This window comes from Peromyscus californicus, unplaced genomic scaffold, assembly GCF_007827085.1.
Source record: "Peromyscus californicus insignis strain IS unplaced genomic scaffold, ASM782708v3 Scaffold_8__1_contigs__length_139910024, whole genome shotgun sequence".
Lineage (NCBI taxonomy): Eukaryota > Metazoa > Chordata > Mammalia > Rodentia > Cricetidae > Peromyscus > Peromyscus californicus.
In genome coordinates this window covers 22,937,922-22,957,364 of record NW_026294606.1, presented here as the reverse complement: position 1 = coordinate 22,957,364, position 19,443 = coordinate 22,937,922, and the positions used below count along the sequence as shown (strand labels likewise).

Genomic DNA, 19,443 nt, shown 5'->3' with positions numbered 1-19,443 from the left:
CTGGGTTCTGTCAGAAAGCAGGCTGAGCAGGTCAAGAAGAGTAATCCAATAAACAGCACTCCTTCGTAGCCTTTGCATCTACTCTTGCCTCCAGGTTCCTGCCTTATTTGAGTTTCTGTCCTGACTTCCTTCAGTGATGAACACTGATTTGGAAATGTAAGCCAAATAAATCCTTTCTTCCCCAAGTTGCTTTGGTCATGGTGTTTCATCACATCAATAATAACCCCTAACTAAGACAGATTTGGTACCAGGAGTGGGGTATTGCTGTGACAGACTTGACCATGCAAGGATTGTGGAAGGACTTTGGAACTTTAGCATGGAAAAGCCATTTACCATTCAAAGCTTGGTGAGCTGTTCTATGGGAGCTTGGAAAATAAGAATGTTGAGAGCAGTGCAGACAATGGAGGCCTGGCTTGTGAAGTTTCAGAGGGAAGTTTGAGAATCCCTAATGACTGTCAGGGCCATTTGTTATTTTGAGTTAAGAATTTATGGTTCTGGTAGGCTGGGACTGAAGAAACTGCTATGATTAACAAGATACCAGAACCGTTGAAGTAACACCTTTGCTTTACTGGGATAGTTGGTGCTGGTCAGCTGGGGCTGAGCTATTAGCTGTGATTAACAAGAGACCAGTATCATCGAGCTAAAATCTTCTTGGAAGCATTCCCTCAGAGTCAGCATATTCCTCACTTGGGTGTGTTACTCTGGCCCATATACCAAGTGACTTGGAAAGTTGCTAGCTTTGTATGGGGCCTGGAATAAGAGAAGACTCTGTTCTGTAACAGATCCAGGCTGCTGTGCAGGCTGCTTTACCATTTGGACCATATGATCTAGCAGACCCGATGGTACTTGAGATGTCAGTGGCAGATAGGGATGCTGTTTGGAGCCTTTGGCAGGCCTCTATAGGTGAATCACAGACGAGACCTTTGGGATTTTGGAGCAGGGCTCTACCATCATCTGCAAACAACTATTCTCCCTTTGAGAGACAGCTCTTGGCCTGCTTTTGGGCCTTCATGGAAACTGTAATGGGCCACCAAGTTGCCATGCTACCTGAACTGCCCATCATGAGCTGGGTGTTATCTGACCCACTAAGCCATAAAGTAGGATGTGCACATCAGCAATCCATTATCAAATGGAAGTGGTACGTACGTATGTGATAGAGTCCAAGCAGGTCATAAAGGCACAAACAAGTTACATGAAGAAGTTGTCCAAATGCCTATCATTTCTGCTCCTGTTACAATGTTGTTTGTTCCCAAGCATGTACCTATAGCCTCATGAAATGTGCTCTATGAGCAGTTGACTGAGGAAGAGAAGACTAGGACCTGATTTATTGATGGTTCTTCACATTATGCAGGCATCACCAGAAGTGGACAGCTGGAGCATTACAACAACCCCTCTCTAGGGACAACCCTGAAAGACACCAGCGAAGGGAAATCTCCACAGTGAGCAGAACTTCAGGCAGTACACATCAGACATTTTGTTTGGAAGAAGAAATAGCCACATGTCTGATTGTTCACTGATTTGTGGGCTATAGCCAAAGGATTGGTTGGGTGGCCAGGGACATGGAAAGAGCAAGATTGGGAAATTGGTGAAAGACATCTGGGGAAGAAGTATGTGGATAGATCTCTCCAAATGGGCAAAGGATGTGAAGACATGTGTGTCCCATGTAAATGCTCATCAAAAGGTGACTTCAGCAAAAGAGGAGTTCAATAATCAAGTAGATAGGATTAAACAGTTCTGTGGACAGTCAGCCTCTTTCCCTAGCCATCCTTGTCATTGCCCAGTGGGCCCATGAACAGAGTGGTCATGGTGGCAGAGATGGATGTTATGCATGGGTTCAACATATGGACCTCCACTCACCAAAGCTGACCTGGCTATAGCTGCTGCTGAGTGTGAGACCTTCCAACATTAGAAACCCAACAATGAGTCCCCAAAATGGCACCATTTCCTGGGGTGACCAGCCAGCGACCTGATGGCAGTTGACTACATTGGGTCACTTCCACTGTGGGAAGGATGCTTTGTCTTTACTGGAGTAGATACTTTCCTGTTCAAAAGTTCAAAGTCTCTTCTAAGACTCAAAGCGTGGCTGAATCTAGAGTAACTAAAACCACACAGCTGGGCGTACCTGTGAAGGATTTTTCTTGATTGGATCATTTAATGTGGAAGATCCACCGTAAGTCTGAATCATTTGAAGTTGGAAAACCCACTTGAAATCCAGGCCACACCTTCTGGTGGCTTTGCACATAAGATGACATTGAAGAAGGGAACTTTTGTTCTTTGCATGCTTGTCACTCTGGCTGGCAAGTTCATCTCTCCTGCTGCTGAGGCATTCCTTTGCTGATAGTAGAACCTACTTTGGGATTCCAGTGTAGACAGGCAGCTCTCTAGGATTTCCGTGAGACTCTAGCACCAGCCTGGGACTGCTGAGACATCCAGCCTTGTGAACTGAACAACTACAGGATTTTTGACTTTTCTTCAGGAGACAGCTGTTGTTGGACTAGCCAGATGTTAAAAAAAATCTCCTGTTAATGTATGTATAGGTTCATTTTATCAGTTTGCTCCTCTAGAGAACCCTGACAGATACAGCAGCTCTCTGAAACTGTGAAGGAAGAACCCATGACTTCCTTGATCGTGCATCTTTCATACATCAAAAAGCAGACCAAGTGGATGGCACTGCCAAGGTCAGCTGCCAGTGTGAAATGGACCCTGGGCCTTCCCTTGGAACACAGCTATAGATGCTTCTGTGTGCTGAAGCTGTGGATGAACTTACCTAAGTGTTTGTTTTCTGGGGACAGAACCCCTTAGGCTTTCTCCTGTCACATGGTGTATGTTAGCTGGGTGAGGCCTTGCCCTCAGAGTCCCCTTCATCCCAGTAAAGCTTCCCTTTAGTGATATTTGTCTGTCAACAGTCACAACCTTTTTCAGCAAATGACCTTACTGCACTATTACCTTTCCTGCCGCTCGCTTCCTCTCCAAGCTGCACATTTTTTTTCTTTCTGCCTGTTGCTTTTCTTCATGGTAGGCTTGCATCAGAGTAATCAGTAATAACCGTACCCTAGGCCTGGTGCTATGCTGTCCTGAAATTTCCTGCTTAATACATGAGTCCAGTGCTCTTTATTCTGGCCTCATAGAAGTTTTCAGGGCAGGAGCAGAACACAGCCAGATTCTTTGTCAAATACCACACGAATGGCCTCTATCCATTCCCCCGCTTCCTCATAATCCAGGCCTCTACTATTGACATGTCTCTCAGCATTATCTTCCACTAAAGCCCATTAAGTTCTGCTTCCAACATTCAACAACTTTCCCAGCCTAATTCTCCAATGAAACAGTCCAAAAAGTAACACAGTCCTCCTACTTTTTTTTATTACTAATTTCTGTTGTTTCATTCTATTGCTGTGACGAAAACCATGACCAAAACCACCTGAAGGGAGAAAAGAGTTTGTCTTATACTTCCAGATCACAGTCCATTGTTGTGCTCATCCTCAGCTATCTCGATATCTTCCTCCCTCTTTCTCTCCCTCCCTTCTTTACTAATTACCCAAACATTTTCCTATTTTTCTTTAGTTCTTTTTGTTACATGTAGACAGTACATAAATCGAACCTGCTGAGTCCACTTAGTTTTGTTTGTATATGTTTTTAGGGCTGACCACTTGGTGTTGGATAGCCATTTGAGAGGATCATCTCGGAATGATTTTTTTCCCTCTCTCAGCAGTCATTAATTGACTATAGCTCTTCATCTAGGGTTGGGACTTTGTAAGACTTCCCTTATTCACTTTGGCATGGTAACTGGTCAGCTAGCTTTCTTAAAGTTTATTTATTTTTATTTTATGAGGGTGAGTATTTTGCTTGCATGTAGGTATGTGTACCAGGTGTCCATGGATGCCAGAAAAGGGCATTGGAGCCCCTGAACTGGAGTTTTAAAACATTGTGAGCTGCCATGTAGGTGCTAGGAAGCAATTTGCTCTTAACTGCTGAGCTATCTCTCCAGTCCCCAGCTACCTTTCTTACACAGTCTAGGGATGGTGCCACCCATAGTGGGCTGTGCCCTCTTGAAACAGCCATCAATCAAGACAGTTCCTCACAAACAGGGCGTCTGATCTGGGCAATTCTTCAATTGAGATTCCTTTTCCACAGGTGACTCTGGGTTTTGTCACATTGACAATAAAACCTAACCAACACAGATATATACTGAAAAATGGCATTGGACCATATGGTGATTCTGCTCTTAGGTTTTTGGGGAACTGCCATACTGTTGTTTGTTTGTTTGTTTTTTGTGGTAATTGCACCATTACAAATTTCCACCGTGATGTTTGAATAAATAGGGCTTATTTTTAAAAATGTGTCTCTTTGTAGTGACCTGACAGAAAATACAAGTAGCATAAACATCAGAGGAAGTCCTTCCTTGTAGAATATCTACATACCAAAGAGGACCCTCTCAAGGGTGGCTAAACATGGTAGACAGCTTTTCAGTTATAAGCAACCTTCTCTGAGTTACTTCCCATGAAACAAGTGTTTTAGTATAGAGAAACTGTGATGTTAAGTCTATTTAAGGATGGTAATGTGACAGACCTCAGAAGTCACTGAAATACTAGACTTGGTGGCCTCTTATCTTTGATGGATCTATTTTCTTTCTTTCTTTCTGTACTGTGGCTTGCACTGTATGCAGAGGAAATAGGTTTAACTTCAGTTAGCCAAAGATGGAGGAGAGTCAGTGCATTCCCATCAAGAATTCCCAGGGAAAGGGAAGGATTGGCCCCACCTGGAGCAGCTGCTGCCTCTGTTGCATGTGCCTCTTAGGTATGGCCAAGGAGGTGGAGTTATACCAGTGCAGGGCATCAATATCCATGTGAAGTGTGTAGATGGTATGGGAGGCAGCAGAGGCCTGGAAGAAAGGAAGTGACGGCTAGAAAGACGGAATATAGGGTGTGCTCTGTCCCTGGATAGGAAGACAACAGTGAACAGCCCATTGGGAGCATATTGAAGAAAGCATAAAGGATTATCAAAGTCCTGGGTAAGATTATTACAAGACAGGAGACAAGCTGATGGGTTGCTTTGTAAATGGGAAATGGAGAGGACATGGCAGTGTGGCCTTCACCTTCTGAGATCATGAAGGAATTCTTCCCCATCACGCGCTAGCATTAATGGTAATCACTGACTTTCTTAGTAATACCATGAGTCAGACAGCAGGCTAGGCCTTTTTATATGTGGGGCTTGTTCAGGCTTCTCCCCAGCCCTGGCTGCTCACTGTTTGCTGACTGGGTCTTCTGATCTGTATTTCTGCAGTGGGACTAACACTGTTCTTTCCTTTCAGAGATGTGGTACTGGATCTTCCTCTGGGCTCTCTTCTCCTCTCTGTTTGTCCACGGTGCTGCAGGCGTGCTGATGTTTGTGATGCTGCAGAGGCACAGGCAGGGCAGAGTGATCTCTGTCATTGCTGTCAGCGTCGGCTTTCTGGCCTCTGTGACTGGAGCTATGATTACTAGTAAGTCGACTTGGTTCTTTGAGGGATGTAATTTTATATGCAATTGTTTTGGTCAGTACTGTCCTTAGGGTAAAAGAAGCCTTATCTTTCATGTAGACTCCTCCTCAGCACTTTACAACCCAGGGCCTCAAAGACAAAGAGGAGTTCACGAACTCACCAGACAGATAGCTGCACTTCACTGTGTGAAGATTTACTCTGGGGATTCACGGGGAATGGCGCTGGCAGGGGGCAGAGTGGTTCAGTCTGAAAGTGTTTTGTAGAAAAAGTAGTTTCTGCTTTAAAGACACCTACTGTTTACTAAGGAAGGAAGATGGGCACTAAAATACATCAGTAACAGTTGTCATTTACGAACAGGAAACTATGGCCTTTGAGTCTGTAGGGTCATCTGCCTGTGACAGCAGCCTAGAATTGCATTTCTTCTTGTACCACATATTGTGACAAAACTTCTCTGCTCCAGGAAACGTACAAGTTTTCTGAGCTGTCTCTTACACGTCACCTGGGTTTGTTCCCCTGACACTGAACTTGGCCCTACTCTACCCAGCTCTTCAGAGTTCTGGTTTCTGAGGCTGCTGATTGAGCAGAAGCCAGTTGCATCCTGGGAGCCCCACACTGCTGTCTTACTAGGTTGTGCCTACAGCTGGGGACTTCTCATACACTTAAGTGGCACCCGCGGGGACAACTCACTGCTACACTGCATCTGTTTTGGGGTTCTCCATGAGAGATTTCTTTGAGTTGATTCTGGCCACAGTAGGAGGAAGGCCTTACCTTTATAGTAAACCCATTCCTGAGGGATTAGCATATCTTGTCTGAAGAGGGAAGCAGGTCTACCTGTGTTGTCTCCTGACATCAACCATAATGAAACACCTGTGGGAAAGAGTGATTTCTCTCTCTCTTTCTCCTTTAATCCCGTCTTTACTGTTTGGTTTCCTGGGTTGGCTTATTTGGGGGCATTGTGTGACCTTATCCTGTGGTTTCTTGTCTACCTTGTCACAGGTCAGGTTTGAAATGAGGGCCCAGGCCCAGGTCCGGCTGCTAGGGTCATAGGAGAGTCATCTGGAAAGAGACTGGAGTGACTGCTAAAGGGTTTTGAAAGGCTAACCAGAAAAGTTGGATTTTTTTTTCCTGCAAATGCATGTTTTTATTTTCCCTTTTAAGAGATTCCTTTTGGTGTTTTGCCTGCCCGTACATCTGTGCACTGTGTGCATGCAGTATCTACAGAGGCCAGAAGAGGGCACTGGATTTTCTGGAACTAGAGTTACTGGTGGTTGTTAATTGCCACATGGTTGCTGGGAACTGAACTGAGGTCTTCTGCAAGAGCAGTGAGTGCTCTGAACCTCTGAGCCATTTCCAGGCCGCAGAGAGATATTTTACAGGGGGTTGATACGGGGTAAGCTCTTCAGTTAGACATTTTGTCCTATAACTGTATATGGAGTATATGAAAAGAAGCAAGAGAAAACTCAGAGAGCAGGCTCTCACGGCCACACCCACTAATAAAACCACTAATAAGAGTGAATACTGTCGGCTGGGTGGATGGAGCGAAGGAGGAAAAGGAGGGAGGAAGTGGGGAGGGTCAGAAGGGAGAATAAAGGGGAAGGAAGAGGAATTAAGAGGTCCACGTGGAGCCAGTGCTGTGTCAGGATCTGCGCTAGGTGACGGCTGTGCACTGTGCACTGTGCACTGTGTACTGTGCACTGTGGTGACTGACATTTAAAGACTGTGGGCTACTGTTGTCCATAAGCAGAGGAGGGAGGAGGGTTTGCTCAGATGTTGTAGACGCTGTGCATGTGTGTGTCACTGTAAGATTTTGAAGGGTGTGTGAGGTATTTAATTCTACTTCTGTTTATGTCTAATATGGGTGTATGCATATAACCACTTTCAGTTCCATCGAGAATATAACAATAAGTTAATGGTTTGGTTGGTTGGTTTGGATTTTTGAGACAGGGTTTCTTTGTGTTAGTCCTGTCTGTCTTGGAACTCGCTTGTGTAGACCAGGCTGGCCTCACAGAGATCCACTTGCTGCTGCCTTCCAAGTGCTGGGCTTAAAGGCTTGTGCCACCACTACCCAACAAGCTAGTAATTTTTAAAACTGCAATGAAATATTTTAAAATCCTTGAAAATGTAAGTCTGCCACAAATTTCAAATAAAAATTTGGTTCTTAGGTTAGCAAGAATACACAGAAATATTTTGTCAGCATTTTTTTTTTACTTGCAACCATGAATTAAGAAAACTAGCTATAATATTTAGCTGTGTATCTTCCTTTTTTATCTTTTTAAAAAAATCTTTTCAATTTTTATTTTATGTGTATGGGTGTTTTGCCTGCATGTGTGTCTGTGTGCACATGTGTGCAGTGTTCTCAGAGGCTAGAAGAGCATGTCAGATCCCTGGAACTAGATTTACAGGTGGCCATGCGCCACCACTCAAACCCAGGTCCTCTGGAGGGGCAGCCGCCAGTGCTTTTGCCCACTGGGCCATCTCTCCAGCCCCTCTATGTCTTTTCTTAATGTAGCTTGTTGGTGGCTTATACATAGCTCTACACTGAACTTAACAGTTGCGGAATATCATCCTTATCAGTAAGACACTGATGGGATGAATATTGGCATATATCCACTGTATTTGTTACTTAGATTTTATTTCCAAGAAAATGTGATGTGTGGTTGGATTTTCTGTTTGCTTGTTTTTCTCATGCTGGTTAATATTGATACTGCCAGATTTGATTTAAACCAAAAACAGAGGTGGTGTTAGGAAGGGGGCTCAGTGGGTGTGAGTACTTGCTGCGTAAATGGGAGGGCCTGAGTTGGTCCCCAGCTCCCATGCAAAACCCCGGGTATGGCCATGCAAGCCTGGAGCCCCGGCACTGGTGAGGGGTGGGGGCTTTGGAGATTAGGGGCTCACTGACCCTTGCTTAGATAGCCTAGCTGCAAAGTGGTGTGCTTCTGGTTCAGTGGGGTTCAGTGTCTCAAGGGAATAAAGCAGAGTGACAGTAGAGGGCACCCAGGATGCCAGCATCCTCTTCTACCTCTACATGTGGGCACACACAACCTGTCCCGTGTCGTCACACCCCCCCCCCCCCCCCACATACATAAAGGTTTATCTTTTGGTTTTTTTTTGTTTGTTTGTTTGTTTTGAGACAGGGTTTCTCTTTGTAGCCCTGGCTGTCTTGGAACTTGAAGATTTGCCTGCCTCTGTCTCTGGACGGTTAGGATTAAAGGCATTCGCCACCATGCCCCATTACAAATAAAATTTTAAAAAGAAAACAAAATGTATTTATTTCTTTATAGTGCCCAATTTTAGCTGGCTAATTTTTTATAAACATTTAAGCCAATCTAAAGGTGTAGAGTAACAGCTTTTTATTGATTTAATTTGTGTTTCTCTGTATACCGGTGGGTCTCAGCATCTCTTCCTCCACCCGCAATTCTGAGTTTTCCCCTGTACACATCGCTTAACTCTGTGCTTTCCTTTGGATGCACCTGTTTCCTTCTGACTCCATTACAGCTGCTTCTCATATGTGCAGGCTGAGAGCTTCGCCTGGTATGGGACTTTGCAAATACCTTTTCCCAGGCTCTTCCCAGTGCCCTTTGTCCAGTGAGTTTATTGAGTAGAAATGTTTAAATAGCAATGTAATCAGCTTACAGGGTCCCCCCCACACACTTATGGTTTATAATTTGGGCCTTTAAGAAATTCTATCTCACACCAGAAAAAAAGGCACTTTGATATATATTCTTTATTTTATATCTTTACTTCTTATAGTAAGTCTTTAATTCATCTAGAGCAGGAGTCATCAAAAATCTTCCTAAAGGGACAGATGGTAAATGTTTCAGACTCGGGAGGCAGTGATCCCAGTTACTCCAGCCTGCTGTTGCAGCACAAAGCCTGGATGTGGGAAAATGAATGGACATCACTCTTCAGAGAAAACTATTCCCAGAAACAGGTGTCTGAACTCAGTCCTGGCCCAAGTCTACCTCTGGTTTTAGCATTAGGTGGGACCCCCTCATACATGGTAAGTCACTATTCACCCCAGCACCCACTGAAGTAACTCACCAGTTGCTGATCAGTCTGTGGGTGCCGCCTTCTGAATTGCTGTATTCTCAAGGCCCAAGGATCCATCTCTTGGCAAGGCCACATTTCCTAGGCCTCTGGTTTTGTAGTGTGTCATGGAGGTGGTATGGTGTCGTATGGTGTCGTGTGTCCTAGGTAATTCAAAGTTAGCTGTTCATGAACTGTTTCTTCATGTGAATTTTAGAGTATGTCTGCTAAATTCCCTCAAAAGCACAAGTGTGGTTTTTATTAGAACTTTCTTGGGAAGCTCTGGAATGTTAGGATATGTGACGTGTTCACTTACGGAACTTACCTACCCTTTCATTAGAGATTAAACTGTTTTCCTCAGTGGGAGGACTGTGTTTTGCTTAAATCCTAAACATCATCTTACAACTGGTGTGCATGTGCTTTTTGGTCATACTTTAGTTGTATTGGTTGAGGAAATACTGTGATGCTTGGCTAGTTGTGTTTAGTTAGGATTCACAAAGACTTGGTGCTCTGGAGAGATATAGACTGCTGACAGGCTTAGTGTTAAGACAGTCAAATACAGACCAGGACTGAGGAAACAACCAAAGTGTAGTAAAGGATAAAGAATTTACAAACTTAAAATTGGTCAAAATTGGCATTCGGAGAAATAGAAAGCACTAATGGAACAGAAACACTTTTAAATCTTTGAAATGCTGAAGGGCCCCCTCCCCCATCTCCAGACCTAAATTTGCTATTCATGTCACCCCACCAAAATTTTAAAGAATATTTACCCCCCCAATCCAAATTACTGCACAAAGTAGAAAGAGTAAAATATGCACAGCTCTTATCGAGGCTTGTCCAAGAGTGTCAGGAAAGTTCAGAAAGTTAAAGACAGAAGCGTGGGCTCCTAGGCACAACAATGCTGCCTCTGGAGTGCAGAGCTCATTCTCTGCATCTAGGGCTTCTGCTGTTTCGTTTAAATTTTTTTTTTTTTTTTTTTTTGTGTGTGTGTGTGTGTGTGTGTGTGTGTGTGTATGTGCACAACTTGTGTGCCTGATGCCCATGGAGGCCAGAACAGGGTGTTGGGTCCCTTGGAGTTACAGGTAGTCATGAGCCACTGTGTGGGTGCTAAGAATTAAACCCAGGTCCTTTGCAAAAGCAGCCAGTGCTGTTAGCCATTGAGCCATTTCTCCAGACCACATTTGTTTGACTTTTGAGGAAGGATCTCACTGTGTAACCTGTGTAACCCTGGCTGGCCTGGGACTCACTGAGAACCAGCTGCTTCTGCTTCGTGAGAGCTGTGATTAAAGATGTGCGCCACTATGCCTGGTCCTTTTCCTTTTCTCTTTTCTACTACTCCCCGCCCCCTTCTTTTCTTTTTCTTCCTTTCTCCTCCCTTCCCCCACCACCATGGTTTTAAGGTCACCTCTTTCCTAGGATACTAAATCCATTCGCTTGTGTTTCATAGTTTATAGTTGTGGTTTTATTTATTTTTAGCATTTTGTTCTTTAGTCTGCCTGATGGAATGGTATGAGGTAGGAATTTCAGTCTATTTCTTCCAGATGGCTACTGAGTTATTCCAATACCATTAGTTGTATTGTGAGACACTGATAGGCTTTCCCATGCCATGGCTACTGGCGAGAATTAGTGCAGAGAGTTCCAGGGCAGCACCTAATTCTTTCCTTTCGTGTGTGTGTGTGTGTGTGTGTGTGTGTGTGTGTGTGTGTGTGTGTGTGTGTGTGTACGTACATACACATACCATATATATTTATATATATGAATGAAAGGGGATGAGAGTTTATTCTGGAGTAAAATACGAGTGGCAGTTGTTAAAACAGTTTTCACATTAAAAGGGATGAGAGCATAAGCTGTGTATTATAACTGAGTTGAAAAAGCCATTCTTGAATTCAGTGATTATGTGTTGTGTAGTAAAGGTAGTAACTTTTAACCAGTCACATAGAAGAGCGAGGATGTATTGAAGTATTCTGCTTTGGTAAACTGAAAGGTGACCTTTGCAGCAGCCGTGTGGCAGGTGGTGCCCTGGTGACCCTGTGCTCTGCTTCCCTCACAGGTGCAGCAGTGGCAGGCATCTACAGAGTGGCTGGGAAGAACATGGCTCCCCTGGAAGCCCTGGTGTGGGGCGTGGGGCAGACTGTACTGACCCTTATCATCTCCTTTTCAAGGATCCTCGCGACACTTTGAGGTTCTGAGGGAATGTCTTCTTAACTAAGGAAATAGATGTACAGCTTCCCCGGAAATGGCGTTGTTAACCAGCTGAAATGAAATTGTACAAGCAGGGACCCGTCAAGTCAAACCTAGGGAAGACTTGAGCTGTGTGGAAAGCCTGCCCTCTGGCGTTCAAGTGATTGCACTACCGCACTGCACCTTACGTGCCTCCATCCCAGGCAAGGTGCACAGGACACTCTGTGAAGCTGCAAGAAAAAGCACCTTGTTTAGCTGCCAATCAGGTTAACATTGGTGTGAGGTCATCCTTCTCAACAGTGTTGTGTTAAGTTACAGGGACGTTTTGAGAAACTGATCTATGTGCCAAACTTTTCTTTCTGTTAACATCGATCATGTGACAGTTTGCAAGTGTAGATGTAGGTGAGTGCTGTGAATGTACTTGACATGGGTTCAGGTAACATAGTCAGACTTTGTTTTGTCATGTTCACTCCTGTATGAATGCCGAACACCAGGCTTTCAGTACTAAGGAAGGCATTTGGTTGTTAAAGCTGAGTGTTTCTGGGACTTGGGGCTTTAATATGTCTATGTGTTGTTATTTAATTTAAGTGAAAAACAGTAGTCTTCTTAATGGAAGACTAGCTGAGCTGTTCTAAGAACTCAAATAGACTTGAAGGGTGCATACTTTGCAGTGACTTTCACCCTTTTAATGGTTTCCCTGTACATCATACTCTATTTATATGGATTCAAACACATTGTCACTTGTGTGTCATAAAACATCATTTGAAATTTTTCTTATAAATTTTGTAAGAAGTCTGAAATGCATGTTGCATTCTTCAACCCTTCTAAGAAAGTTCTTGCCTCATAAGTCACAGAACACGACCTTCTAACTCATGTTGTGGTAGGATTGTGTTGTACGTGTACACGTTTCGGCAGTCTTTGATTCCGGAGTACTAACTGCTTAGAGAGTGGCCTAAATTAGGCTCTGGGATTTAAAATGCCTCATTTATAGAAGAGTAATAAGTACCTTACATAGGAAGAACAGGAACTCTCTTGCTCTGTGTGTGTGGTGGGGTTAGGATTACACTAAATAAAAACTGGGGGACGGACATAGTGTATCACTTACAAGTTGGCAGTTCGTCAGAGTGTATCAAGACAGCACAGAGCCTTTGTCTGAGGGCTCATTTCAGGGGTGTCATTTGAGTTCGTGTTTCTAAGTTATTACCTGAGTCAAATAGTGTCTTGGATCACACTCATTAAAATTCTAAAATATAGAATTTGTCTGTAAAACCTTTTAGGAGGTTTATAAAAATACACAGTTGTTGGTTATGAATACAAGAAGTCGGGAAAGTACAGACCCTGGTTGAACTGAGTATTGTGGGGGGCGGGGAAGATGGTTAACTAGTTGTGATTACAGTGTGCTAACTTAAGAGAATATCCATTGTAGAGATTATGAATTTGTAAGTAAGCTAAAAAATAATGGAGCACCCTAAGCTCTTTAACTTAATTTAGTTTTAAGACTTTTATTATCCATACCCCTTTTCTCTAGCAAAAGAATATATTGACAGTTTTTGGAGGGGCTGCTTTTGCCAGTACATAAACCAGTTTATAATGTGACTTGGAAATTCAACAACCCCCCAAATCAACCAATCAGCAAGTCTTCACCCTGAGAAATGTGGGAAAACAAGTCTAGAGATGGATTCTGTGTACAAGCCTGCTGTTTCTCCCATGTGTTCTTTATATTCTTCATGCTTTCTGAAGTGAAACCTAGGCATCTTTTCCAGATAGACCTGGTTCTCCTTTCGTGTTGGCTGATTTCTGCTCTTCCCTCAAGCAGCTTGTCCAGAATTCAGAGCTTCGTGTACCAGCAGGAAAATTGCTAACATGGACAGTGCTTCCTCATGTACAGAACAAATAATTATTTTAACATGGTTATTTTATGATCTAAGAAAGTTATCATAGGAGGTAATATGGAGCCCAGTGTTTATAACCTAAAATTAACTAGAAATTAGCTTGACACATTGAATATGTGAATGAATGGACCAAAAAGGTTTGAGCTCCTGTTTCTGCTCTAGGATGAAAGTCTGAGAGGGTTATCATTTTATAGACTGTCCTGAAGTCATCTCATTGTCAAGCTGATTTGCATTAAGAATTGTGTTTGTGTGTGTATGTGTGTGTACTTTTATTTTGAGGGGCATTTTTAATTTCTTCAGTTATTTCCATTGGGATTTTGTGTAACTGTCACTCTTGGTAGTTTGAAATGCAGTTGAATAGTATGGATTTATGAAACTGTCTAAATAGCTGTTTATATGGTGAAGTTTTCAAGAAGATAGCCATTTCTTATAGAGACAAATGTTTAATGATATACACACACACACACACACACACACACACACACACACAAGTATATCATTATATACATATATAGATATCTATATATGAATACGGTCCAATTGGAAAGCTTTGTTTAATGAACATTTTCCTATTGGAGAAGTTGATATATTTGTTCAGTTAAAGGATCTTTTAAATAGACTGGAGGGTGTTTAGGATTTTTGCTGGAGACCCTTGTTTGGGACATGACAAAAGCTTCCACCAACATAGTCAGGTTCCATGTTCTGAAAACTCGGCCATGGTCTAGCAGTAAATTTCGTTCATGACAAAGGAAAACTCTTTAGCACCAGGGCCTCATGTAAGTTACAAGTGAAGCCTGTTAACTTCTCAAGAAAGAGGTGCAGGTCATGGGCCCTGGCACAGTTCCATTGGCTTCTCAGGGGACCTGATGCCTGCATTCATTTCCATTTAAAGTGTCATTGTTAATTTGAATTCTCATATGTATAATCCAGTGTTAAAGTCTTATCCAGGATACTTTCTTAGTATTTGCAATGCAGAATTCCACGGCTTCTTTTCCAAGCCCTTGGGAGGTTTTATTTATGAAAGGAAAGAAGGTTCACTGGATGATTTAAGATTTAAAAAAAATGCTATAGGAAACAGTGCTTCCAGGACCTTTCATTTGCAGTGGAAGGTAGGGTGGCCTCTTTAAGGTACCCAGACTGGCACTCACTACCTAGCTCAGTTTGGTGTGTTCCCATCTCCTATGTACAAAGACGGCTGAAATAGGATTCCCTCACTCGAGTCCACCAGGAACTGGCTAAACAATTTCAAGCCCTAAATAGCTTGGGCTAGTACCTTGTTGCTTCCTGAGACTCATCCTTCTCTTCCTCTTGTGAACTAGTTGTTGTTTTCCCATCTCATCCTCTGAATTGGGCATTGCAGTGTCTTAGATGTTGCTCTAAGGGGAGCTAGGGGAGAAAGGACTAGATTCTCAGCCAGTGCTGCAGTCTTGAGTCTAGGCTCTGTCGCCTTGTTCCCTCTGATCTGAGCATCATTTAACCACTCTTAGTTTCAGGTTTCACTCTGGACTTTGATGAATTTCTCCTGGGTAAAAGAATGCATATCTGACAGTAAGTGCTCAGAAGACAGTCAATAGAATTTACAGTTCATTTTTGTGATACCCATTAGAGATGATGTTTTGTAAAATTTACCTCTCTTCATCCATTTCATGTCTTTCTGTATATTTTAAGAAAGGAAACAAACCTTTCCTGTAGCCTTGCTTTTGGCACCTCCTCTTCTTAAAGTCAGCAGGTAACTCTTCTAAGGGTACTTCGGGGAGTTGGTGGTGCAGGGCAGACAGGAGGAAACTATGAGGTTGTCACCGCTGCTTACTACAGGAAGAGTAGAGGTGGCCAGCATTTCCTCCGCTGCCGTCTCCTACTTCTTTGGATTGACTCCAAACCTTCATTGACTCTTTCCGTTATCCAAAGGTTTGCCCTTGTTGTAGCTCCTCACCTCTCCTGGTCACCTGTCACCTGTCATCCTGAGCATTTGGCACTTCTGTATCCTGTCACTGTTGGTTTGTTTATTACCTATTTTCTATTTAACCTAAAAAAAAAAACCATTATCTTAAACTTATGACCATTTTATAATGGAGGGAGTGACAAGATGCTGAGAACACTTTCTGAACTGTTTGCAGACAGTGCTATTGCCATTTGAAAACCTTTTTGAAGAATGTCTCAAACAATATTTGGAAGCACTCCTATTTATTTTGTTTGTAAGACATGAGGAATACAGGGAAATTACTGGGGAATTTCTCATGGGTTTAGATTGCAGAGAAGTATGGTAACACAAGTTAAGTGTAACTGAGTAAAGTGCTGTTACTTTTTAAAATCAAGGGTTTTGGTTACATTCTCAGTGGTGAGACGTGACATCATCTAGTAGTCTCCTGGTTGTCCAGAATTTCTCATCCTTTTGAAACTGTTCAGAATATAAAGGACATTATTTGATTTTAAAATATAATGTTTTTTAAATGTGTGTGAATAATACCATTTGCAACAGAGGGAAGTTGAAAGAGGAGGAATTGTTAAGAGGTCAGTGCACAAAAGCATGTGTGATGAGGTTCCCTGCGTTCCGCAAGCATAGTTCCTCCATCCTGTTAAGAATTTAAACTCCAGTGAGATACAAGTTTGCTAATATTTCACTCTAGGGAGTGTGGGCTCTACCAAACACATGCACTTAAAATCATGGTGCATTTTGTGTGTGGTGGATTTGCCCTCCTCCCTTGGAGATCCTTGTTCCCCCTAGGTAATCCAGTGTGGTGTCTTGGTTTCTGAATTTGCCTATGACAGAACATAGCTAGAATTTGTTTGGGAGGAATTAATGCTTAATATTTGAAATGTTTTCAGTAAACAGGAAGTGCTACCTCTTTGTGGGGGTAGGGCAGCATTCACCTTTCTGAACAAGCTGAGCTGTGATCCAGAATAATTTCTTAATTTAGGAGATTGGCTCTCACATTCTTTACCTGTGTGTGTGGTACATGTGTTGAACTTATCTAGTGGTTTTCTGAACTGATTTATTTAGCAGTTTCTGTAACAGTCTCTCTCATTATTATTTCAATGTCACAGTTCCTTGACAGAAGCTGGAGTGCTGGTCTAGAGTGAGCATTCTGTGCCTGTATTATGCCATGGTTAGCTCATGGAAAAGGAAGTAGCTGAAGGCGTCAGGTGGGGTGGGGTGGGGGTGGGGTGACGGAGGGAAGGACAGTGTGATGCTCCTGTTTTCCTTTAGATGCTGTCCTGTACCCACAGCTAGTGTATGTAGTCTCACTCTCCCCTTTTGGGGAGTTCCCAGGTCTCTGATGTCAACTAGGAAACAGTACGGCATAAATACCTAGAAAGAGGAGTTCTGATGTGTGATCATCTAAACCCAGAACCAGAGTCCTTTCCCTCCTAATGTCAGCTGGGAAACAGTACGGCATAAATACCAGAAAGAGGAGTTCTGATGTGTGATCATCTAACCCAGAACCAGAGTCCTTTCATCTTAGATGTGTATTGGTAATTACTGTTTAAAAATTAACTTTTTTAGAGCCCTGTCTAAATGAGCAGTAGCTTGGGACTACTACTGATATTAAAACATTTTGTTTTGCTTTTATTTTAAGTTTTATGTATTTGAGGTAGGGGCTCACTCACTGTATAGCCCAGGCTAGTTTTGAACTTGTGATCCTCCTGTCTCAGCCTCTCAGGTACTGGGATTAGGGGTGTGTGCCACTGTGCTTGGCTCCTTCATTTTAAATCAAAATGTTTACGTTCCATCACTCAATATGGTTGGGATGGAACAGTTTTAAAGCTTTCTTCCTGGAAAGACAACTGGAGGCTTTTGTTTGCATAGCTTTTTTTCAGTGTTTATGATAGTGGATGCGATTTCAGGGAGAAATAGAGAAACAGTCTGACTCTCTCCCCAGTACGCACCTTTGGTCTTGAGGTCCACCTGTTTAGATGGATAAATAGGAAGTTCCCCTGTTGCTCATTTTAGCCATATAATCTGACAGAACATTCACCTGTGCTTCTACCCTCGTATTAACCTCAGCCTTCAGATGTCCCAGGATGAGGGAGCAGCTTTGAAGTTATGTGGCTTTGTTTAAGTAGCAAGTATAATTGATCCGGCAGATAATACTAAGAAACTCACTTTAAAATTGTAGTAGCTCTCAGCCCACTGATGAATCATTTAGCTGAACCACAGTACAATTTTTAAAAGCTAAATGATGTCTCAGTGTCTTGAAAGTTAAGAACCTTTTGCAGAGTGTACGTAGGGGGCTGGGGTTGGCACCAGTGAGCTGGCTTTGTTTGTGCACTCCACCTACAGTGAGACTCCAGGCTTAGGAAGGGCCACTGAGACAGTCCAACTGCTACCTTCTTAGGGTTCCCTAGGAACTAGTCAGCCACCAACTACGACAGGAGACAACTGCTTTCACTGTCCTTCATCACGCAGCATTTCCCTTTCCTGTTGGCTCGCTCTTCATTTTCCAAGCAAGTATGAAACGGGGAAATATGTAGTCAAGCAAATTAAATGTGGGATTTTAAAGCTGAGTTTTATGGTAAACTAGAGATTCCTGTGTGAACAGTGTTAGTTTAATATTGTAGTACAAGGACAGACTTTATGTAACCTTTAGAAATACGTTTGCCATCAGGGATTTATTTTTACAATAAAAATACTAAATGTACTGTGAAGCTTAAAGACAGGAAGAATAGACATTGGAGGGTGATACTCAAGCAAGAGTGTTTGATGAAGTACCTGCATTATGTGAACACAACTTCCCCTTCTGTTAAGACTATAAACTACACTGTATGAAGATGTGTACTGCATGTTTACATAAAACAGTTTCATTTTGAAGGATTATTTAAAATATGTTTATATGTAATACCTAACCGGCTGTAAATATTGTATACTATTGATTTTTAATTTTATATGAGCAATTTTTTTATTTCCCAAGTCATGTACAAATTTCATTGTATATATAGCATAACTCCCTGGAGAACACAAATTTTGCAGTGAATTTTAAGTATTTTAATTGCAGTAAGCATCGGGTTAGCCTCAGAGATGCTGGTCCTTATTTTAAATTATTTTTCACCACACATTTTCTTCAAAGGGCAGCAATAAACATATGCAAGTTATCTTGATCCTTGAAAGTTGGCCTGCGAAGATGAGACTGCAGTCAATCCACTGCTGTAAAGATGCACAACTCACACCATCCCGCGTCTGGTCCCAGGACAACTTCGGAGAGCCGCACATGGCTCTTCTCTTTGTAGTATACAGGGTGAACTGAGGACAACACACAGAACATCTGTTAAACTGAACCCAGCACTTCAATGTCGTACACAGAATTTATTGTGTCATTACACAGAATTTATTGGATTAAAATTTGTAATATACAGTATTTTAATAAAGTTTCTGTATTCAATTTCATGCACTTATATATAAATAAACCTGTCTTCAAAAGCTTTACACAGTGCTGTACTCTTGACTGTCTAAAGTCTGTATCCTCTCAACTCACTCACAGTGGACTCTGTATTCTCATAGGCCAGTGATATGGCTCAGAGCTGCAATGCTTGTCTAGCATTTGTAAGATCCTGGGTTCAATCTCTGGTACCACAAAAGCCATAGAAAACACAATAACATGACCTCTCCTGATCGTTTGCTGTTTTTTCTGGGCCAGTTTCACCTGTGGACTGTGAAAGTATTGAAAAGGTAAGCAACAAGTTGAAAGACAAATTTGGCCTGGCTTATATTTGCCAGTAGTCAGTCGGTGCTAAACTAATCCTAGGCCACATAAGCATTTATTTCTAAGAATCACTGTTCTAAAAAATTATGCCGTGGGACTGGGGTGATGGCTCAGTCAATACTGCTGGCCTTGTTCATATTCCAGCACACATGTGAAAAGCCAAAATCTA

The 19,443-nt window shown here is 42.5% G+C and overlaps 1 protein-coding gene across 1 annotated transcript in view; it reads left to right on the top strand.

Annotated features, from left to right (window-relative positions):
- Positions 1–18,997, top strand: part of Tmem170b (transmembrane protein 170B) — a 38,423-nt gene extending 19,426 nt beyond the window's left edge. Inside the window, exons 2-3 of the mRNA XM_052727138.1 lie at positions 5,309–5,479; positions 11,553–18,997. Of these exons, the coding sequence (XP_052583098.1) occupies positions 5,309–5,479; positions 11,553–11,683 (302 nt within the window). The 3' untranslated portion in view covers positions 11,684–18,997. The remainder of the gene's footprint in view (positions 1–5,308; positions 5,480–11,552) is intronic.
- Positions 18,998–19,443: the final 446 nt, after the last annotated feature.